Source organism: Trachypithecus francoisi, unplaced genomic scaffold (assembly GCF_009764315.1).
Source record: "Trachypithecus francoisi isolate TF-2019V2 unplaced genomic scaffold, Tfra_2.0 Lachesis_group10, whole genome shotgun sequence".
NCBI lineage: Eukaryota > Metazoa > Chordata > Mammalia > Primates > Cercopithecidae > Trachypithecus > Trachypithecus francoisi.
In genome coordinates, this window is record NW_022681455.1 from 30,084,318 (window position 1) to 30,103,723 (window position 19,406).

The following is a 19,406-nucleotide window of genomic DNA, read 5'->3' on the forward strand; positions in this document are numbered from 1 at the left end:
GTGCAAATAATGGCATATATACACACTATTCTGTACCTTATTTTAAATTTATTTTTGTTTTTTAAAATCAGTAATCTATGTGTCCAAAGCATAAACCAGGCATGGGCATAGACCAGAAGCCAAGCTGGGATAAACAAGGGGTTGCTTTGTTCCTGGCTGATATGAGATGGGCACCATCTAGCTCTTTTTTTTTTTTTTTAGACAGAATCTGGCTCTGTCGCCCAGGCTGGGGTGCAGTGGCACGATCTCTGCTCACTGCAAGCTCCGCCTCCCGGGTTCATGCCATTCTCCTGCTTCAGCCTCCTGAGTAGCTGGGACTACAGGTGCCCACCACCACACCCAGCTAATTTCTGTATTTTTAGTGCAGACGGGGTTTCACCGTGTTAGCCGGGATGGTCTCGATCTCCTGATCTCATGATCCACCCGCCTCGGCCTCCCAAAGTGTTGGGATTACAGGCGTGAGCCACCATGCCTGGCCAAGCTTTTTTTTTTTTTAATGTATCAATTCATGTTGGAGATTATTCCAATAGCAAAAGTTCCCTTCCTCACCCCATCCCCTACGAATGGTTGCACAGTGTTCTATTGTATGAATGTAGCAAGTTTATTTAACTTAACTTCCATTGACAAACATTTGGTTTGTTTCTAAAATTTGAAGCAAATGTTTCTAAAACATTGATGCAATGTGTATACGCATATATCGTTTCACATATGCATGAGTATATATGTAAAATTTCTAACATCAGAATTGCTGGCTCAAAGAGAATGTACACTTGTAATCTTGGAGGAAATTCTCAAATCCCTACTCCTCTAAAGGAGGAGTACTAATTGGCATTCCCATCAGCAGTATATGGGAGTGCCTATTTCCTCACACACTTACCAACACTGTGTTACCAAACGTTTGGATTTCTGTCAATCTGATAGGGAAAAATAGTATGCCAGTGTTATTTTAATTTGTATTTTCTTCATGAGAGTGAGACTGAGTATCTTTTAATATACTTTAGAGACATTTGGTATTTCTTTTTCTATGAAATGTCTGCTGAGATACCTCTGCCCAATTTTCTTATTGGTAGTTGATAAATTCTTATTTGTAAGAGCTCTATGTAAAGGGTAATTAGCCCTCTGATTTTGATGGTAGTTGTAAATATTTTTCTTCTTTCATTTGTATTTGGTCATTTGTCTCTTGACATTGCACTTACGGTTTTTTTCCCCTGTGCAAGTCTTTTTTAATGTGGCTGAATTTATCTTTCTTTCCTTTTATGGTTTCTACATTTGAAACATTCTCAAGCTACTACTGCTAGTTAAATACAGTGGATTTCTGCGTTCAAGTTGCTCAATAAGCCAGTAGGAAAATCAAGAAAAGTACCTAAGTAACGAGTAGAAGTTACTATATGATCAGTACTATAAGTTGGTACAAAGTGCTATTTCTTCATCTGTCTATCCATACATCTAATTATCAATCTATCTGTCCATCTGTCCACTAACCCATCCATTTATCAAACTTTTACTGAATTCTTTCTAAGAGCAAGAAAAGGTATATATAGAGAGATGACATTTTATGGTAATGAAGCCCATGGGCTGGGATGAGAGACACCCAGATCTGAATCCTAGCTCTATGTTTACACCACTGTGGCCTTGGGCAGGTTACTTAATCTGTCCACATTTTTGTTTCTTATATTATTTCATGAGGTATGACAGGAACGTAGATTGTGGAGGGGCCAAGGATTGAAGGTTAAAAAACAGACGTTGCTGGAAATGGCTTAGGAAGAGAACTATAAGTGAGTACAATGCCTAGATTTGTCATTTCAGGTGATGAAATCTGAATCCTGACAAGGTCAAGAGAGTGGCCACTAGGGTGGGTGGCAAAAGCAAAGGTCATTGGATGTGAGTAGGACAAGGGACTGAAAGGCCTTGGTGTTAAATGATCATGTACATAGTCTTTGAAATCACCAGGATCATGGTGATTTCACAGCCAGATGAAGGGCAAAGTCTGGGAGGATCCTCAGCACAGGAGTTTCTGTCCTGGGTGGAGTGTGGGATGTGCCACCCTCCCAGCGTGTGGATGCGCTCACCAACCTGGAATCTCTCCAAACCTCTTTGTTTAGGGTCTTACAGAGGTTCCATTATGTAGGTATGATTGATCAAATTACTGGCTGTTGGTGATTAACTCAGCCCCTGGGCTCCTCTCCCCTCCCCACAGGTCAGAGGTGAGACTGAAAGTTCCAGCTGGCCAGGTGTGGTGGCTCACGCCTGTAATCCCAGCATTTTGGGAGGGCGAGGCAGGCAGATCACCTGAGGTCAGGAGTTCGAGACCAGCCTGGCCAACATGGTGAAACTCCGTCTTTACTAAAAATACAAAATATTAGCTGGGCATAGTGGTGTGCACCTGTAATCCCAGCTACTTGGGAGGCTGAGGCAGGAGAATTGCTTGAACCTGGGAGGCAGAGGTTTCGGTGAGCTGAGATAGTGCCATTGCACTCCAGCTTGGGCAACAAGAGTGAAACTCTGTCTCAAAAAAAAAAGAAAGAAAGTTCCCACCCTCTAATCACATGGTTCTTCTGCCAACCAGCCCCCATTCTTCCTCCAAGAGTCCTCATTAGCATAAACTCTGGTATTGTTGAAAAGGACTTATTATGAATTATAAAAGATACATTCATTGGAACATAACTGTGTGGTAAGTTGAGGTGCATATGGAATTAGGATGATTCAACTTAAAATTTTTGACTTTACAATGATGGGGGTATTGAGTACACTTTCACCTTGCAATATTTCTGACTTCAGTGAATTCATTGGGATGTAACCCCATCATAAGTTAAGGATCACCTGTTCAAGGGTTTTAGGAGCTCTGTGCCAAGACTAATTATATATATATATATATATATATATATATAATCACATATATATATAATCACACAACCCACAGCAAACAGTGGCAAAGTGGGATTGAGGGAGGAGGCTCTGAAATGAGGTTTTCCACAAGCATCTTGAATCCTTAAAAGTTTCAAGTGACAGCCCTTGTTAGTGGCACCCCTTGGGGGCTCCCTCAAACTCAATGCCAAGACTAGCCTGACTGGAGGGAACTTAGACAATGGGGTGGGCAGTTGATGTTCCAGCATCTTGAATGGGTGCCATTGTTCTGTGACACCTGGATCCTGGGGTTCCATAACTAGGGTTCTAGGATGTCCATTCTTAGTTGAGTCTCAGTTCCTGTCATATCGACGTCAAAGGCTCAAGACCTTCCTCCTCCCTGTGAGCAAACAAGCCACGCCCTGTACCAGTCAAAGTCCATCTCACCTTCCAGCTACCCTAGGTAATTTTCCTGGTAATTCAGTGTTTCTAGGAAAGCATGTCTTTCCACCCCCCGCCCTGAGATTTACTGACATGTGAACACGTATGACTGGCACGATTTAAGAACCACTCACCTGCTGGCCATCTCTCCAGGTCTGCAGCCAGAGAAAATGATCTGAAATTGTAGCAGGAGAAATTGAGGTAGGATACTAAGAAAGCTTTTCAGGAGTGGGTCTAGGCAAGAGGTGCGGCATGAGAGAATGAGAGTGAATCCCCAGTATCTAAGGGAAGTGGCAAGTGGTGGGGGACTTCCTTCTTTGGGTCATCTTTGGTGGTGATTTGACAGGAAGGAACAAAGTGGCTTCAAACATTATATAAGTCTCTGATCTGTTCTGTGTCCTGTTTTCTTTCTCATTCTTTCAGTGTGGAATCTATATGACCCTGGGAGGGATGCTGGTTGGGAGAATGACCAGCTGATGGAGATGCTGCTGTAATGATTGGTGTTAATAATGGGCAGCAGTGAGCCACCTGGTGTGACAGTGTAGGAGAAAACAGTCCAAGCTCACGCCAAACTCTCTCTACTGATGGCAAATCAGCGGAGACTCACATTGTAAATTTATCGTGGTCTGGCTTTTGGCCATGATAGTGATACCTTGCCCTTTTAATTTGGGCCTGTGAAAATATTCATTGAAAGCTCTCAAGAGGAAAACAGAATTGGTTATTGAATCACTTGCTTCCTCTAGGTGTATGAAAAATAATTTCAAGTTTAATAAATACAAGGAAACCGCAGGATCCATGTCAAAGCTGATGAGCTATTTCTGAAACTCGTGCAGAATTGTGGTTTGTGTGGTCTATGTCACGGCACCCTTGATGGAGAGCGGGCAATTGCCTGAACTTGGAGGCTGTGTCCTGTCCTCCAGGCTGCTACAGGGCTGCCTCCTTCCGGCTGGGCCTTCTTATCTGGGACTGTTGAGGGTGACAGGCCTTCCGAAGACCAGTGAAGAAGGAGGCCCTGTAGACAGGAGGCTGACAGGGTAGGAATAAGGCCATGATACCTTTGCATAAGGACAACCAGGAGGAGGGTGTCTGCCCCATCTGCCAGGAGAGCCTGAAGGAGGCCGTGAGCACCAACTGCGGACATCTCTTCTGTCGAGTGTGCCTGACACAGCACGTGGAGAAGGCCTCAGCCTCTGGGGTCTTCTGCTGCCCCCTCTGCCGGAAGCCCTGTCCTGAGGAGGTGCTGGGGACAGGCTATATCTGCCCCAACCACCAGAAGAGGGTGTGCAGATTCTGTGAGGAGAGCAGACTTCTTCTATGTGTGGAATGCCTGGTGTCCCCTGAACACGTGTCTCATCATGAACTGACCATAGAAAATGCCCTCAGCCACTACAAGGTAAGCCTGGGTCACTGCAGCCAGACCCTGCCCCCACCTCCCTGAAGTACTGCATCCTACGTGTTCATCATGCCTGGCACCTCAGAGTAGCTCAACAATGGACACCTCTCTTTGTTTCTTCTGCTTCATCCTGTTTTGGACCCTTGTCTTTGCTTCTGTGTATATTTTGAGGTTGATGTTTCAGTGCGTTAATGTGAGTCTGTCTAAAAGAGGATACTGTCACTGTGATGTCAGAGTCCCAGTCTGCTCATCTGTAGAATGGAGCAATTGCACTAACTAATGCAAAACCCTTTCAGGACTAAGACTGTGTGAATTCCTGGTTGATAGTACTAGAAACTTGGCTAGAAATGTAATCAGGTTTTATATAAACTAGTAATTATCCTGCAAATATATTAAAACCTGAAAGTTAGTACATAATTTTTTCTCTCTTTCTCTTCCTTCTGCATTTGTCTTTCTTCCCTTTTCCTTTCTTTGCTGTGGCAATTGTTTTATCTTATTCTGTTAAATTTCTATCATAAAAGTTACCTGCTGTAGGTAACACATTCAGAAAGCACTGAAAGGTATAAAGTCAAGACTGAAAACTTGTCTTCCTTTCTCCCTCCATTTATAGTCCTCAGAGGTAACCGTTGTTCGATTTTTGTACATCCTTCCAAAAAATGTGTTTATGAATGCACTCTTACACACACACATGCGTGCACTCTCTCTCTCTCTTTCAAAGGATTCTCTCTGTATTTTTTTTCTGTAACTCATTTTTATTATCTAAAAGTATGGCTTGAACATTTTCTCATCAGCATGTATAGATCTTCTGAATTATTTTCAACAACTGTGTGGTATTGAATTCTATGAATGTACCATAAATTGGTAGACATTGGATTGTTTTCAAGCTATTGTTTTGTTTTAGGATTACACAGAATTTTCTAATGAATATCCTTCAACAGATATATAGGAGAACCTAGAATATCTAAGATATATTTTGGTGAAAGCCTAAGATAGAAATCTAACTTTAGTTTTTCCAAGTTATGATCAATTTGTCCTATCACTATTTATTGAATGATTCATATAGTTTCCCCATTGATTTGAATGCCAATGTCATAATATACCATATATGTGTATTTTCTTGCATATTTCCTTGATGCTCTGTTCTGTTCTATTCTGTCTATGCTTGCCTATAAGCCAAGGTATTTTAGAGATTTTATCTTTACCATATATTTCAATGTCAGGTATTTTGATACAATCTTCACAATACTCTTATTTTTCAGAATTTGTGCAGATGTTTGTATATCTTTATTTTGTCAATTCGCTTTAGAATTATTTTTATCAACCTTTCCCCTGACCCCAATCCAGTTAGTATTTGACTGGACAACTGACAATATTTTCACAAGGCATCCTTCTATCCAATAGTGAAGGCTGAATTTCCAAAGCTAAGGTAGCTTTGAGACACTTGACTTTTGGAGAACATGTTATGATGCAGAATGAGAAAGTGGGGAGTCCAGATTTAAAGTAACTATGGAAAGGTAGAGAAATAATTCAAAAAGCCAGAGGCAAAGTTCTACTTGGTTGTAATATCATTCCCTCTAGGTGCAGTGTCCACAGGAGAGTGGGGAGGGATTTCTCACCTGCCGATGAAGCAGCATAAGATGGAGAAATTTATTTCCTTAATAAGTGATTTATTCAGTTCTGTACTTTGTGTTAGATGTCATGCTAGGCATTGTAGGAAGTACAAAGATGATTCATAATTCTTGCTTCAAATCTGTCTTTAAATAATGACAAGAAACCTAAAACAAATAAATAACAATGACACTTGTTCATTAAGTAAAAACTTAATAAGTTCCTGCTGTGTGTGAGAAACTGCAGTATATGTTAGAAATCAGTGAAGACAGGCCAGGTGCGGTGGCTCAAGCCTGTAATCCCAGCACTTTGGGAGGCCAAGACGGGCGGATCACAAGGTCAGGAGATCGAGACCATCCTGGCTAACACGGTGAAACCCCGTCTCTACTAAAAAATACAAAAAACTAGCCGGGCGAGGTGGCGGGCGCCTGTAGTCCCAGCTACTCCGGAGGCTGAGGCAGGAGAATGGCATGAACCCGGGAGGCGGAGCTTGCGGTGAGCTGAGATCCGGCCACTGCACTCCAGCCTGGGCGACAGAGCGAGACTCCGTCTCAAAAAAAAAAAGAAAGAAATCAGTGAAAACAGATGCCATTCCTTCTGCCAGGAGTTTGCAGTTTAGTAAGGGAGACACAAACAAGTAATCAAAGAACTAAAGAACTGTAAACTTTTTTTTGTTTGTTTGTTTTGAGACAGAGGCTCACTCTGTCACCCAGGTTGGAGTGCAGTGGCGTGATCTTGGCTCACTGCAACCTCCACCTTCCGGGTTCAAGCAATTCTCTGCCTCAGCCTCCTGAGTAGCTGGGATTACAGGTGCCTGCCACCATGCCCAACTAATTTTTGTATTTTTAGTAGAAATGGGGTTTCCCCATCTTGGCCGGGGTGGTCTTGAGCTACTGACCTTGTCATCCATCTGCCTCAGCCTCCCAAAAGAACTGTAACTTTTTATTAGTTAGGAAGAAAATAAACAAGGGTCTGGAATGAACAGTAATTGGTGGCCCATGTCCATTTGGTCAGTGAGGGCCTCATAGAGGAAGTGATCTTGTAGCTGAGGGCTGGCAGAAGAGAAATCAACCTGTGCAAAGACGGGGAGTAGGGAGTGCATGCAGATGCCCACACCTGATAAGTCTTGTTATATGTGAAGAATTTATCATTAGAGTTTGAATCAACAGGACTTACTGATAGATTAGAAGTGGGTTCTTTGTAAGAAAAAAACAACCCCATCAAAAAGTGGGTGAAGGATATGAACAGATACTTCTCAAAAGAAGACATTTATGTGGCCAACAAACATATGAAAAAAAGCTCATCACCACTGGTCATTACAGAAATGTACATCAAAACCACAATAAGATACAATTTCACACCAGTTAGAATGGCGATCATTAAAAAGTCAGGAAACAAATTCTGGAGACGAAGAGGAGGAATAGGACGCTTTTGCACACTGTGGTGGGAGTGTAAATTAGTTCAACCATTGTGGAAGACAGTGTGGCGATTCTTCAAGGACCTAGAACCAGAAATATCGTTTGACCCAGCAATCCCATACTGGGTATATACCCAAAGGATTATAAAATATTCTACTATAAAAACACATGCACACGTATGTTTATTGCGGCACAGTTCACAATAGCAAAGACTTGGAACCAACCCAAATGCCCATCAATGATAGACTGGATAATGAAAATATGGCACATATACACCATGGAATACTATGCAGCCATAAAAACAGATGAGTTCGTGTCCTTTGCAGGGACATGGATGAAGCTGGAAACCATCATTCTCAGCAAACTAACATAAGAAGAGAAAACCACTCGTATGTGGGAGCTGAACAATGAGAACACATGGACACAGGGAGGGGAACATCACACACCAGGGCCTGTCAGGCTGTCAGGGCATGGGGGGGTAGGGGAAGGATAGCATATATATATACACACACACACACACACACACACACACATATATGGGTTGAGGGAAAGAGGAAGGTCAAAGATGACTTCATGAGTTTCTGGCTTGAGAAACTGAATGGATGATGTGAAAGATAAGAACTTGGTAGAACAGGTTTGAATGCAATACCAAGAGTTTCATTCAAGACAAGTTGAGTCCAAGTTGAGATACATCAAAATAGGATCTTACATATGCAGCTGGATCACAAATTTAGATCTCCAGAGTCATATTCCTAGAACCTAGAACAAAGATCCATCAGGACAAAGACAATATTTAAATCCAAGGCAAGTGGGCACGGTGGCTCACACCTGTAATCCCAGCACTTTGGGAAGCCAAAGTGGGAGGATCGCTTGAGCCCAGGAGTTCAAGACCAGCGCACTTAGGCAACACAGTGAGACACTATCTCCAGAACAACAACAACAAAGTGAAATTAACAGGATTTAAAAAAAAGAATGTGACAATTGGGGGCTGGGTGCAGTGGCTCACGTCTGTAGTCCCAGCTACTTGGAAAGTTGAGGTGGGAAGATTGCTTGAGCCCAAGAGAGTGAGGCTGCAGTGAGCTGTGATTTTACCACGGCACTGCAGCCAGGACGACAGAGCAAGACCCTGTCTCAAGCAAAGAAACAAACAACCAAGGAAACTGATGTAATAGCCTCAAAAGAGACTAGACAGAAAAGAAGTTTGGGGGCAAGTTTCTGGGAAAGGCTGTCATTTAGATGTAGGCAGAGGAGGACCCAGCAAAGGAGACAGGATGAGTTGTCAAAAAGGCAGGAGAAAAACAAGGGGAATGGTGTCCCAGTTGCTAAGAGAGAAGGGTATTTTAAGAGATGACAATAGATTGCATTGAACGATGGTAACACTTCAGTAAGATGGTGGCAGAGGCATGAGAGCTGGGTTGTGAGGAGGCATATTTCTTCCATAGTAATAACAGCAAACGAAAAGGTGTCTGCAAGCATACATAGTTTTGCAGTTTTGGAAATGTAGGTTTTGTTTTGGTTTTTATTTTCTCAATAATATGTGAGGAAGGAACATCAGCAGTATGGGTGGGATCAGGATGGATGTGAAAGGTTTGAAAAGAAAGAAGATGGTGTGATGCAGTGTGGGATAGCACTTACGAGAGAAACTATGTAGGGTTGGCAGACAGTATGTAGCACCAATTTGAGGTCTGAAATGTTTAACATGTTTCAGGAGGCTGCTTGAGGACAGACGGCAAACAAGAAGGTGAGGGCACATTTTACCATGGATAAGGAGTTGTCTGAAAAGTAATACAGAGAGAGAGGGTAAGGGAGTTGAGTGTATTTCCGAAGAAGTGATTGTTATTCTGAAGAAGTGTACTCATTGATATTGATAGCATACTTTTAAAATTAAGGAGGATTTTTTACTGATTTTTTTCACCATGTCTCTATTTATTTGAATTAAACTTTGTAGATTAAGTATTGTAAATTATGTTCTTTTAAAATAATCGTATAATCCCTGACTGTCTCTAAAAAGACTGAAACATTTATAAAATCTACAAATTCTTATTTGTATACCTGTTTCCTCACTGACCAACCAATGCCAGTGTCAATCACTTTAATGTATTTTGCTGATTTAGTAAGTGTGTGACAGTGATGTACGTTGTTTGACTTTCCTTGATTATGAATGCTGGTAGTGGTGAGGCTTTTATCCATGAAGACTCACAGTCTGCATTTTCCCCTAGAATCAGGGCATACATTCTACATGACTGCATCGAAGTAGTTTATCTTTTGGATCATGAGCTCCATTAATTGTGTTTAACCTACATTTTTTATTCTGTTATTTCTTCTTAATTATATTTTTGGGCAAAATTTTAGAAATTTGTATTTAAATTGGCTCTATTCTTTTTCATAATATAGTCTCCATGTCTTAAATACACAGAAATTTGTTTGATAAGAGTGTGCTGCTCTGTTTTATTTTTAAAGATTTATTAATTCCTGGCTTACTTGGAATTTCATGTAGTATGTTGTGTGAAGGATGACTCCAGGTTAATTTTTCTTTATTCTGGTATCCAGTCATTCCCAAAATATTTATATGATAGTGAATCTTTTCCACACTTATGTGTTGTTTCTCGGTTGACATCAGTGATGTTCTTCTGATAGGCTGCTTTTTTTACTCTAGTCCATTGATCATTCTTCCTGTTATTATTATGGTTTTGATACATGTTACTTTGTGGTTTACTTTTAAATCTAACAGCATTTTTGCCATTTAATAATTTTTATTATCTGATATTGTTGCTAACTGTCATTTAAGATGAGTGCTTTTTTACAATGTTTCTAAATTTTATAGAGCATTCCGTAAGATTTTAATGATTATTGCATTAAATTTGTTGATTACTTTAAGAATCATGACTTTTGGGGGTTTAGTTAGTCTTCTCAACTAGTACCCAGATACATCACTAACAGTTTTCCACTGTGTATCTGAATCGGATATTAAATTGTCTTTACTTAAACCTCATGTGCCCTGACTCTTATTGAGGATAGCTATGTATTTTATAACGTTATTTTTTTGACAATCTTTACTTGGAGATTCAAATGAGGTTCTTTGCTGAGCTCGTGTGTTTACTCATATATTTTTTAAAATTTTCTGACATTTTCTAGGTCATAATCATGTGAGTGATGTTGTTTTAAATCCATATTTTGGGACACAGTTCTGTAAGGAGCATGCATTTTGAAAGCTATTAATTTTTCTTTTTTTCTTTTTTTTTTAAGTGTCAGGGATAGGTACTTCTTGTCTGTTAACCACTTTTCTTTTGTACGTTGTGTTAGCAAGTTGTTTTAGAACAAATTTAATGCCCTTTTTTGTCAGATTTTAAAAATTTAATATGATTTAACCTGAATGTCTGACAGAATTTTAAAATATTCATTTAGACAAAACATGTCTTTGACTATTTTCTAGATTTCAACTTGTCTTTTTTTCTCTAAGGAATATTTTGCTAGGTGAAAGTGGACAGAATTTGGCGTTTCAATTCTAATGAGTGTCTTATTTATATGATATGCACCCGTTAAATATTTTAATGCAAAAATTGGTGAAAAAGTATTTTTTAGAAACAGAGGACTTTACCTTACTCATTTTGAATATTATAAACAATATGTCTGTATTATCTTCAGTTGTTCTATGCCTTTATCTTTATTGCTGTTATCTTTGCCATTTACACAGTGTCTGTAGTCGGCTTTACTAAATTTTAAACTGCCAGATGATAGGACTGTGGCTTTTGAACTGGACCTTAATAGGCCTGACTTTGGCAGGCAGAAAAATAAAGCATTCCTGACAGAGGGAAGTAAAAGATAGCCATGAGGAGGTGTGGCTGCACCGGTGTGTTCAGGAAGCAGAAAGCAATGTCATGGGCTGGTGAAGAGAGTTGAGAGCAAGTAGAGAGAGAATCCCGGACAATGTCAACTGGGGTGGGTCCTGGGGCACCTTGGATGCTGGGTGAAGGAGTTTGGGCTTATCTTTGTTGCTGAGAAGCCATTTTGAAGGAGGAGTAACATCAACAAAGGTGAAATATGACAGATTTCAAGCTGAACGGCAGGCAGAATGGCAGTCCCAATGTCAGAAACACTAAGGTCAAGAGGAGTGGACTGCAGAAGAGGGTGGGGAACTGGGCAGCATGTTTGAGTCTACCATATTGATTCTGAGCTGCCAGTAGGCAGTAGGCAGCACTTAGCTCTCACTTGGAAGCATGAGATGGACTGCTAGGAAGAAATATTTGGTTTTGGAATTCTAAGATCTGAAGCCTTCAGAAAGGAAAGCTAAGGACGTAGTTTGAGATAGAAAAGGGTTGAAGAGCCAACTTCAAGGCTCCTTTTTACAGGAAAAATGAAGAGGCAAAGAAGCAGTGGCAAAAAGCACAGATCTAGGAAGGATGGGGTGGAGAGGAGGTGCAGAAAGGCACCTGCGGATTTCATGGCTGGAAATCGCAGGTGACCCTGGAGAGAGATGCTTCAAAGGAGTGGTGAGAAACAAGGCGGCTGGCTGAGGCATGACGACAGTGAGGAGGTGAAGACAGCAACACCAAACAACTTGACTGTGAGGGCAGAAAGTGAGTAGATGCAAGGGGTGAAGGATATTTGTGCTTTTCAGGACCTGAACTCTTGTGGTCACACAAACAATTCCACACCAACCCAGCCTGTCACCTTCTTCAGCGAGACTCATGAGCGACATCCGTGGTGCCCATTTATTACCTCCCACTCCTATGACTTTTTTATTTCGTCTCTGCTGGGAAATGCCTTCGGGTAACACCCAGTGACATGACACATTTTTAGTAACTTCGTGGTGACATCACTGTCTTCTATGCTTATTGCAGCTTTCTGTTTGCCAAATGCCCTTGCTGACCCCTCACACACACAGTCCTTTGACCTTGATTTCACCAGCAAAGTCTCAGGCCAGAAAGAAATTTCAGTTGTGTTCACCATCCCCTGACTTCTACCTGCACATCTCCAAAATCTTCTCAAAAAAGATTTTTAAAAAAATCTGAGGTGGGAAATATTTAGTGAAACACACACTTTTCAGCTAATAGCGCATCCTGATCTTTCGTTCACAAATCTCTTCTCGCTTTGTTTTCCATTTTATCATCCACCCTCCAACCGCCCCCCTGAACCATGGGCAGCCGTTTATAGCATTTGTTGTTATTTTTGCTTCTCTTTTAGGTCATCAAAAACCTGAAAGCAAAACTTTTTTAGAAACTCAAATCATTCATTATCTCCATAGCTTCAAGATCACAGTGACCCATCCAGATACTGATTTAAGATTGAGAGAGAAGGCACTGCCTGCCTGGGCTATGGGTTTGCACCTAGTAAGGGGCTCTATCTTGTCACTCATCCTAGTGAGGACCAGGGAGCAGTGGTAGCAGAGGTTTGACATCTCCTCTTTAAGGCAATTCTCTCCAGACTAGCTTCACTTGTTAATGTAAAATAGTAAAGAGTGCTAGAAGACTGTCATATAACTTTTATATGTTGAGAGAAAGCACCCTGAAGTCAAGTAGGAATTGTTCTGTTGCTATCTGTTATTTTATTTTTCTGTAGTTCTAAGACTGTAAAAAAATTACCCATTACTATTTCCCCCCATCATTATCCAATAAATAACCTCTCAAGTTCCCTACTCCAACCATGACGCTCTAAAAACATTTCTTTGTAGGCAGAATTTTACATTAGTTTCATCCTGCGATCAGGCCCCCTACTGTGTTCCACTGACTCCTCCAGTGGGTGCCCCCCTCACTCCCAGTCTGACAAGCGGGTGTGTCTGTCTCTTTAGGAACGACTCAACCGCCGGAGCAGGAAGCTCAGAAAGGACATTGCAGAACTTCAGCGGCTCAAGGCTCAGGAGGAGAAGAAACTGCAGGCTCTGCAAGTGGGTTTTTCGGGTTCCCGGGAAGAACTCCCCGGAGTGTTCTCAGGGGCCCTTACTTAACTGTTCTGGACATCTGTCTGTCCCTGGAAAAGCCTGGTGTGGGCAGAGAGTCGTGGAGGCTGAAAACCTGGGTTTTGGCCTTGGTGTCAAGGTTTGCTGGCTGAGTGACCTACAAAAGTTAAGCCCTGTGATCTTTATGCAACTTATATGTTAAATGAGAACCAGTCCTACTCTGCCTGGCTCACAGTAAGGATCAAAGGAAGCCAGTGTCGTCAATTGAAAATTACTACACAAGCAATAGGCCTCCGTTTCTGTCTCTGACAGTTTACCTTTCCATTCCTCTTGGTCACGTGGCATCTGTAGATATTCAGAGAGTGAGGTGGAAAGGGGAGGTGTCCCTGCCTTTATGAGAATCACAGCTGCTTCTGCAATACCTGTGACACACAGAGGCAACACCATGAGGGGAAGAGGATTGAGGAATCCCCTTTCCTGCTCAGACATTCAGAGACTGTGAATGGCCAGGAGGGAGCCACCTGACACTGAGTCTTAGGGAGCCCCTTTCCTGTAGTTTCAGGTAGACCATGGGAACCACAGGCTGGAGGCTGGGCTGGAGAGCCAGCACCAAACCAGGGAACAGCTGGATGCCCTCCCTCAGCAGTGGCTGGGCCAGCTGGAGCACATGCCAGCAGAAGTGGCCAGAATCCTTGACATCTCCAGGGCAGTAACACAGCTCAGCAGCCTGGTCATTGATCTGGAGAGGACGGCCAAGGAATTAGACACCAACACACTGAAGGTGCATACCCTGAGGCTTCCCCCAAGGGCTGGGTTTCTCCCCGATAGTAGGCAGCCCATCTGCATCACCCTTCTGGGAGGTGTAAGAGGGAGGGGCCAGTGTGATATGTGGTGAGTTGTGGTAGACATGGCTTGTTCCAAGCTACAGAGTGCTGCTGCAGCAGAATGGGCACAGAAGAGGGGTGTTGCTATGTTCCCCCAGTTCTCAATGTGGCACCCCAGAGTGGCCTCCAAGAGTGAATTGGGAAAGGAATTTGGAGGTGATAGGAACCTGAGAACAAATTATGATTCTCGCTTTTTCTCTCCTCTAGAATGCTGGTGACTTACTGAACAGGTATGAGCTGTCCCTTCTTCTTTCCCACATGTATATATAAACCCACACATCACAGACATGCACAGGGTCTTCGTCACGGTCAAGGAGACCCACTGCTCCATTAGCTTTTGTGTCTGCATGCTACATGGCCAATGGAAAAGTCAGTGGAATACATGAATACATATTAATCTATGAAGGATTTCTTTGTTTCTAGGAGTGCTCCACAGAAATTAGAGATAATTTATCCCCAGTTGGAGAAAAGAGTCAGTGAATTGCTTCTTCAGCCATCCTCAGAAGCTCTGACCTGTTCATCCCTGGGACACCTCACTTCAGGCTCACCTCAGCCTCCTCTATCTCCTTCCTCCAACCTGTCCAGGCCCCCATTCGATCTACCCAGTGCATCTTCGGGCTTGCCAGCTCCTGAACATGTCCCCATTTCTTCATGCCCACCATCATCACCTGATGCCTGACCCTCTGACTCTTGGACAATGGTCAGCCCCCTTCTAGGACAGGCTCATGCCTGGGGCTGCCACTGAGGAGGTCGGGGCCCATGGTCTCCAGGACTATTTGTGAAATCTCCATTTTGCCTGTGAACTGACAGTAGTGCCCATCTCTCATAATCTCATTAAAATAGGATCCTCCAGGCCTCTGAATGGCCCAAGCTCATCAGCAGTGACGCCACCTCACATATGGAGCCCAACTGAGCTCCTGCAATACTTGTTGTCTGCACCAATCACCTGGCACTTATTTATTATTGTTGTGGAAGACAGACTCAAAGACAGCCTCCCTTCGTGATCCTCACCTCTTAGAATGAATGCCCTTGTTCGGTCCCCTCCCCTTGAGTGTAAGTGGGATCTGTGACTCACTTCAAATCAATCGAATAAGGCAAAGGTGATAGGGTGCCACTCCGGCAACTGTGTTGCATTGTATAGAACTCCTCCTTGCTGGCCTACCCATTTAGAGCCCCTCCTAGAAGCCAAGAGCAGTCTCCAGCCTCCAGCCAACATCAAGCAGAGGCCCTCAGTCTTGTGGCTGCAAGGACCTGAATTCTGCCAACAACCTGAGTGAGCTTGGAAGCAGATTCTTCCCCAGCTGAGCCGGATGAGAACCCAGTCCAGCCAACACCTTGATTATAGTCTTGTGAGTACCTAAGCTGAGGACCCAGTGAAGCTGTGCCAAAATTTCTCACCCACAGAAACGGTGAGACAATAAATGTGTGTGTGTGTGTTTGTTTTTTTGTTTTTTGTTTTTTGAGATGGAGTCTCACTCTGTTGCCCAGGCTGAAGTACAGTGGCACGATGCTGGCTCACTGCAACCTATGTCTCCCAGGTTCAAGCAATTCTTCTATCTCAGCCTCCCTAGCAGCTGGGATTGTAGGCGCCTGCCACCACACCCAGCTAATCTTTTGTGTTTTGGGTAGAGATGGGGTTTCACCATGTTCGCCAGGCTGGCCTTGAATTTCTGACCTCAGGTAATCCACCCACCTTGGCCTCCCAAAATGCTGGGATTACAGGCGTGAGCCACTGCCCCTGGCCGTGTGTTGTTTTAAGGCAGTAAATTTGTGGTAATTTTTATGGAGTAATGGACAATGAATACAATTGTATATTAGTCATTTTTGTATAAGCCTCACTTCTTTGGGTGAGCAGGCATCATACTCTGTCTGTGTCCTCAGGTCTAGAACAGAGTCTGGCTCATAATTGGTGTCCAGTAACATTTTAAATGTATGTATAAATGAATTAATAAGAAGGCATAAAGGCTCTTCTCAATCCTCTGATTAAAAGGAGCCATCAATTACCTTTTGCTCAGTATTTATTGAGCCCTTGCCAAAGTAGTCAATACCATACTGAGAGGTATAAGGAATAAAACATGGCCACAAGAATAAAACAAGCCACGTGGTGGTGCAAAGAGTGAAAGCTACAGAGTCAGACTTGAGTTTAGGTCTGGGTCCTGACACCTAACGCCTCTGTAACCTTGGGCAAATTACTTAGCCTCTCTGAACCTCTGTACTCCCTCCTCTAAAATAAGGGTAATGGTATCTGTGACCTGGGATTGCTGTCAGAATTAAACACATGCTGGGTGTCTGCTAAAGTGTCTAAAATGTAAACATTCAGGTATGTTCATTTCATCTTTTTTTTTTTTTTTTGGCGTATTCTGGCTGTCTTTTTATTTATTTTTATTATACTTTAAGTTCTAGGGTACATGTACACAACATGCAGGTTTGTTCCATATGTATACATGTGTCATGTTGGTGTGCTGCTCCCATTAACTCGTCATTTACATTAGGTATTTCTCCTAATGCTATCCCTCCCCCCTTCCCCTCCCCCCACCCCACGACAGGCCCCGGTGTGTGATGTTCCCCACCCTGTGTGTGTCCAAGTGATCTCATTGTTCAATTCCCATCAGTGAGTGAGAACATGCGGTGTTTGGTTTTCTGTCCTTGCGATAGCTGGCTGAGAATGATGGTTTCCAGCTTCATCGATGTCCCTACAAAGGACATGAACTCATCCTTTTTCATTTCATCTTTTTTTAAAAAAGCCACTTCCCCTTTTGAAATGAAACATGGAATGATAAAAGAATTCAAATAAATTCCACTTCCCCATCCAGAAGTTTATAATTTAGCTGTGGAGCTATGACTAAACACATACAGAATAAGAAGAGAGTGTGTAACTGCACTGAATTAGGTGTCACAGGGGCTAAGTGCTCTGGGAATTCAGAGGAAAGACACAGAGAGGCTGGGAAAGTCAGGGTAGGTTTTGTGGGGGAGGTGGGGATTGGACAAGTGGGAGAGGAAGGTGAGAACATTCTAGGTCATGGTAACCACATGAATGAAAGCATAGAGGTAGGAAAAAGCCACAGCACCTTTGTAGGAGTGTGAGGAAACCGACCTGGTTAGGCTGGAATGTTCAGGAATGGGGAAGACCAGAAGTCAACAGGCTAAATGGATGACACCAAGACATAGTGAGGTTTCTGAGTCAGGAATGAAGGGAGAAGTGATGTTTAAGGAAAGCCAGTCTGGATCATTTGCACAAGAAGTATTGGGGCAGAGAATTGGGGGTTGGAAGGAGAGGGGAGGAGAAAGAGCCTGCCGTAGATGTTCAGATCTCAGAGAAACATAAGATCCCAAATATAAGAGCAAGACATTAGCCAAGGAAAGAGTACCCCTGAAGGTGACAGCTAGCAATTCCTGCATCCCAGATGGAGTTAATGTCACCAAGAGAACTTGTACCAGGAGTGGGAGGAGACTGACAGTCCCCAGGGTCTCTCCACAGGAGAGAAGTCAGTTATACTGAAGATGCCTTCCAGGCCCCCCTTGGCCCCTTCTGACGTGACTGCAGATGATCGGGCTGGGTTGGGAGTCTGAACACCAGATAATTGGCCAAACAAGTCTATGAGGTCACCTGTCAAGGAAGACCTTGTCAAAGAGGGACAATAGTAATTAACTGAAACCATCAGGTTCTCTTGGAGATTCAGAAGGGATCCTTGATGAATGTGTCATTAGTTGGCAAGAAGAGCAGACACAGAAAGAATCAGAACTGCATGTGCAGCCACGATGTATTGGAACAGGTGTCCACAACCCATGCTACTGAGAGCTGCAGGAAGATCCAGTCTTCACGTTTCTTTGGACTTCGAGCCCACTTCTTACCGGTAGGTCCTGGACATACAACATACCAACGGTCATGAGCAGAGACTCAGGAGCTGAACCACAAGAAGTCAAATGCTGGCTCTGCTACTCACTATCGGCTGATTTGAGACCAGCTGCTCAGCCTCCACATGTCTCAGTTCTGTTATGTACAAGATGGGCATATTAATAACAGCACCTACCTCCCAGGGTTGTTGTGAGGATTAAATGAGTTGATATATACAAATATTTATTATGGTGTTTATGTGTTATTGTTATCTATGTGTGTTATTGTTATCAACATTTTTGGAATCTCTAGTTCTTCCTACACAAACAAGTGGTGACCCCACCAACTCACTCACCCCTGACATAGCTTCTCACGAGGACTGGCTCATGGTGGAAAATCCCATTTTCCTTATTTCTGCTCTTATAATAAACTTACCTATTATTTGAACTAACTTGAGTGGGTCTCACTTCTTTGCAATAGAAAGGGTTCCTACCATGTAAGCTGTGAAAAATGAGATGTAAACTGTGGACGTTACAAGTGTGCAACAGTCCTTCAGAATCGGAAAGGGCAGCTGGGACTCTGGGGCCTCTAGACTTGAGCACTTCCTGGGGAGGGAACCCAGAGTCCCACTTCCGGCCAGCAGAGCAAGGAGATTCATTAAGCTGCCTTATCTTGAAGTTACCAGGTTTTAGGATCTATCCACTTCCCTTGTGCTGACTCCGTACTCTGAAAGCAAGTAAACTTCAAGTAAAATTACCCTAGGGGAGAAGCAGGTACTGACAGACCAACATGAGTGTTTTCAGTTATGAGCAGTTTTATTTCTCAGTGTAAGACACATAAATTGTTTTCACTGACATATGACTATTAAAAGAAAAATAAAATAATTTAAAAAGAAGAAATACAAATTGTATTTCTGAATCCAAGTCACTTGTGGGGGTGTAGCCAGCATTAAAATAATCACCAGGACCCATGCAGGCATCTCTCTCTGAATGAGGCAGCACAGCACAGCAGTTAAGAGCTCCTGGGTCAGACACGGATGAACTGGTTGCGTAATCTTGGCTAGTTAGCAAGATAAAGTGACACAAGG

At 42.8% G+C, this 19,406-nt stretch overlaps 1 protein-coding gene and 1 non-coding gene across 2 annotated transcripts; one reads left to right on the forward strand and one right to left on the reverse strand.

Moving 5' to 3' along the window:
* Nucleotides 1-75: 75 nt before the first annotated feature.
* Nucleotides 76-210, reverse strand: LOC117088898. Its single transcript, XR_004439413.1, has one exon. It is a non-coding gene; the product is annotated as a small nucleolar RNA SNORA48 (small nucleolar RNA).
* Nucleotides 211-3,966: 3,756 nt separating this feature from the next.
* Nucleotides 3,967-15,928, forward strand: TRIM40 (tripartite motif containing 40). The gene is made up of 5 exons (XM_033219658.1): nucleotides 3,967-4,678; nucleotides 13,493-13,588; nucleotides 14,157-14,381; nucleotides 14,692-14,714; nucleotides 14,908-15,928. The coding sequence occupies exons 1-5, from the start codon at nucleotides 4,334-4,336 to the stop codon at nucleotides 15,161-15,163; spliced, it is 945 nt and encodes a 314-aa protein (XP_033075549.1). The 5' UTR covers nucleotides 3,967-4,333; the 3' UTR covers nucleotides 15,164-15,928.
* Nucleotides 15,929-19,406: the final 3,478 nt, after the last annotated feature.

Coding starts and splice junctions, on each gene's coding strand:
- TRIM40 (XM_033219658.1), top strand. CDS start 4,334: ATGATACCTTTGCATAAGGACAACCAGGAGGAGGGTGTCTGCCCCATC. Junction 4,679..13,492: donor ATGCCCTCAGCCACTACAAG/GTAAGCCTGGGT, acceptor CTGTCTCTTTAG/GAACGACTCAACCGCCGGAG. Junction 14,382..14,691: donor TAGACACCAACACACTGAAG/GTGCATACCCTG, acceptor TCTCTCCTCTAG/AATGCTGGTGACTTACTGAA.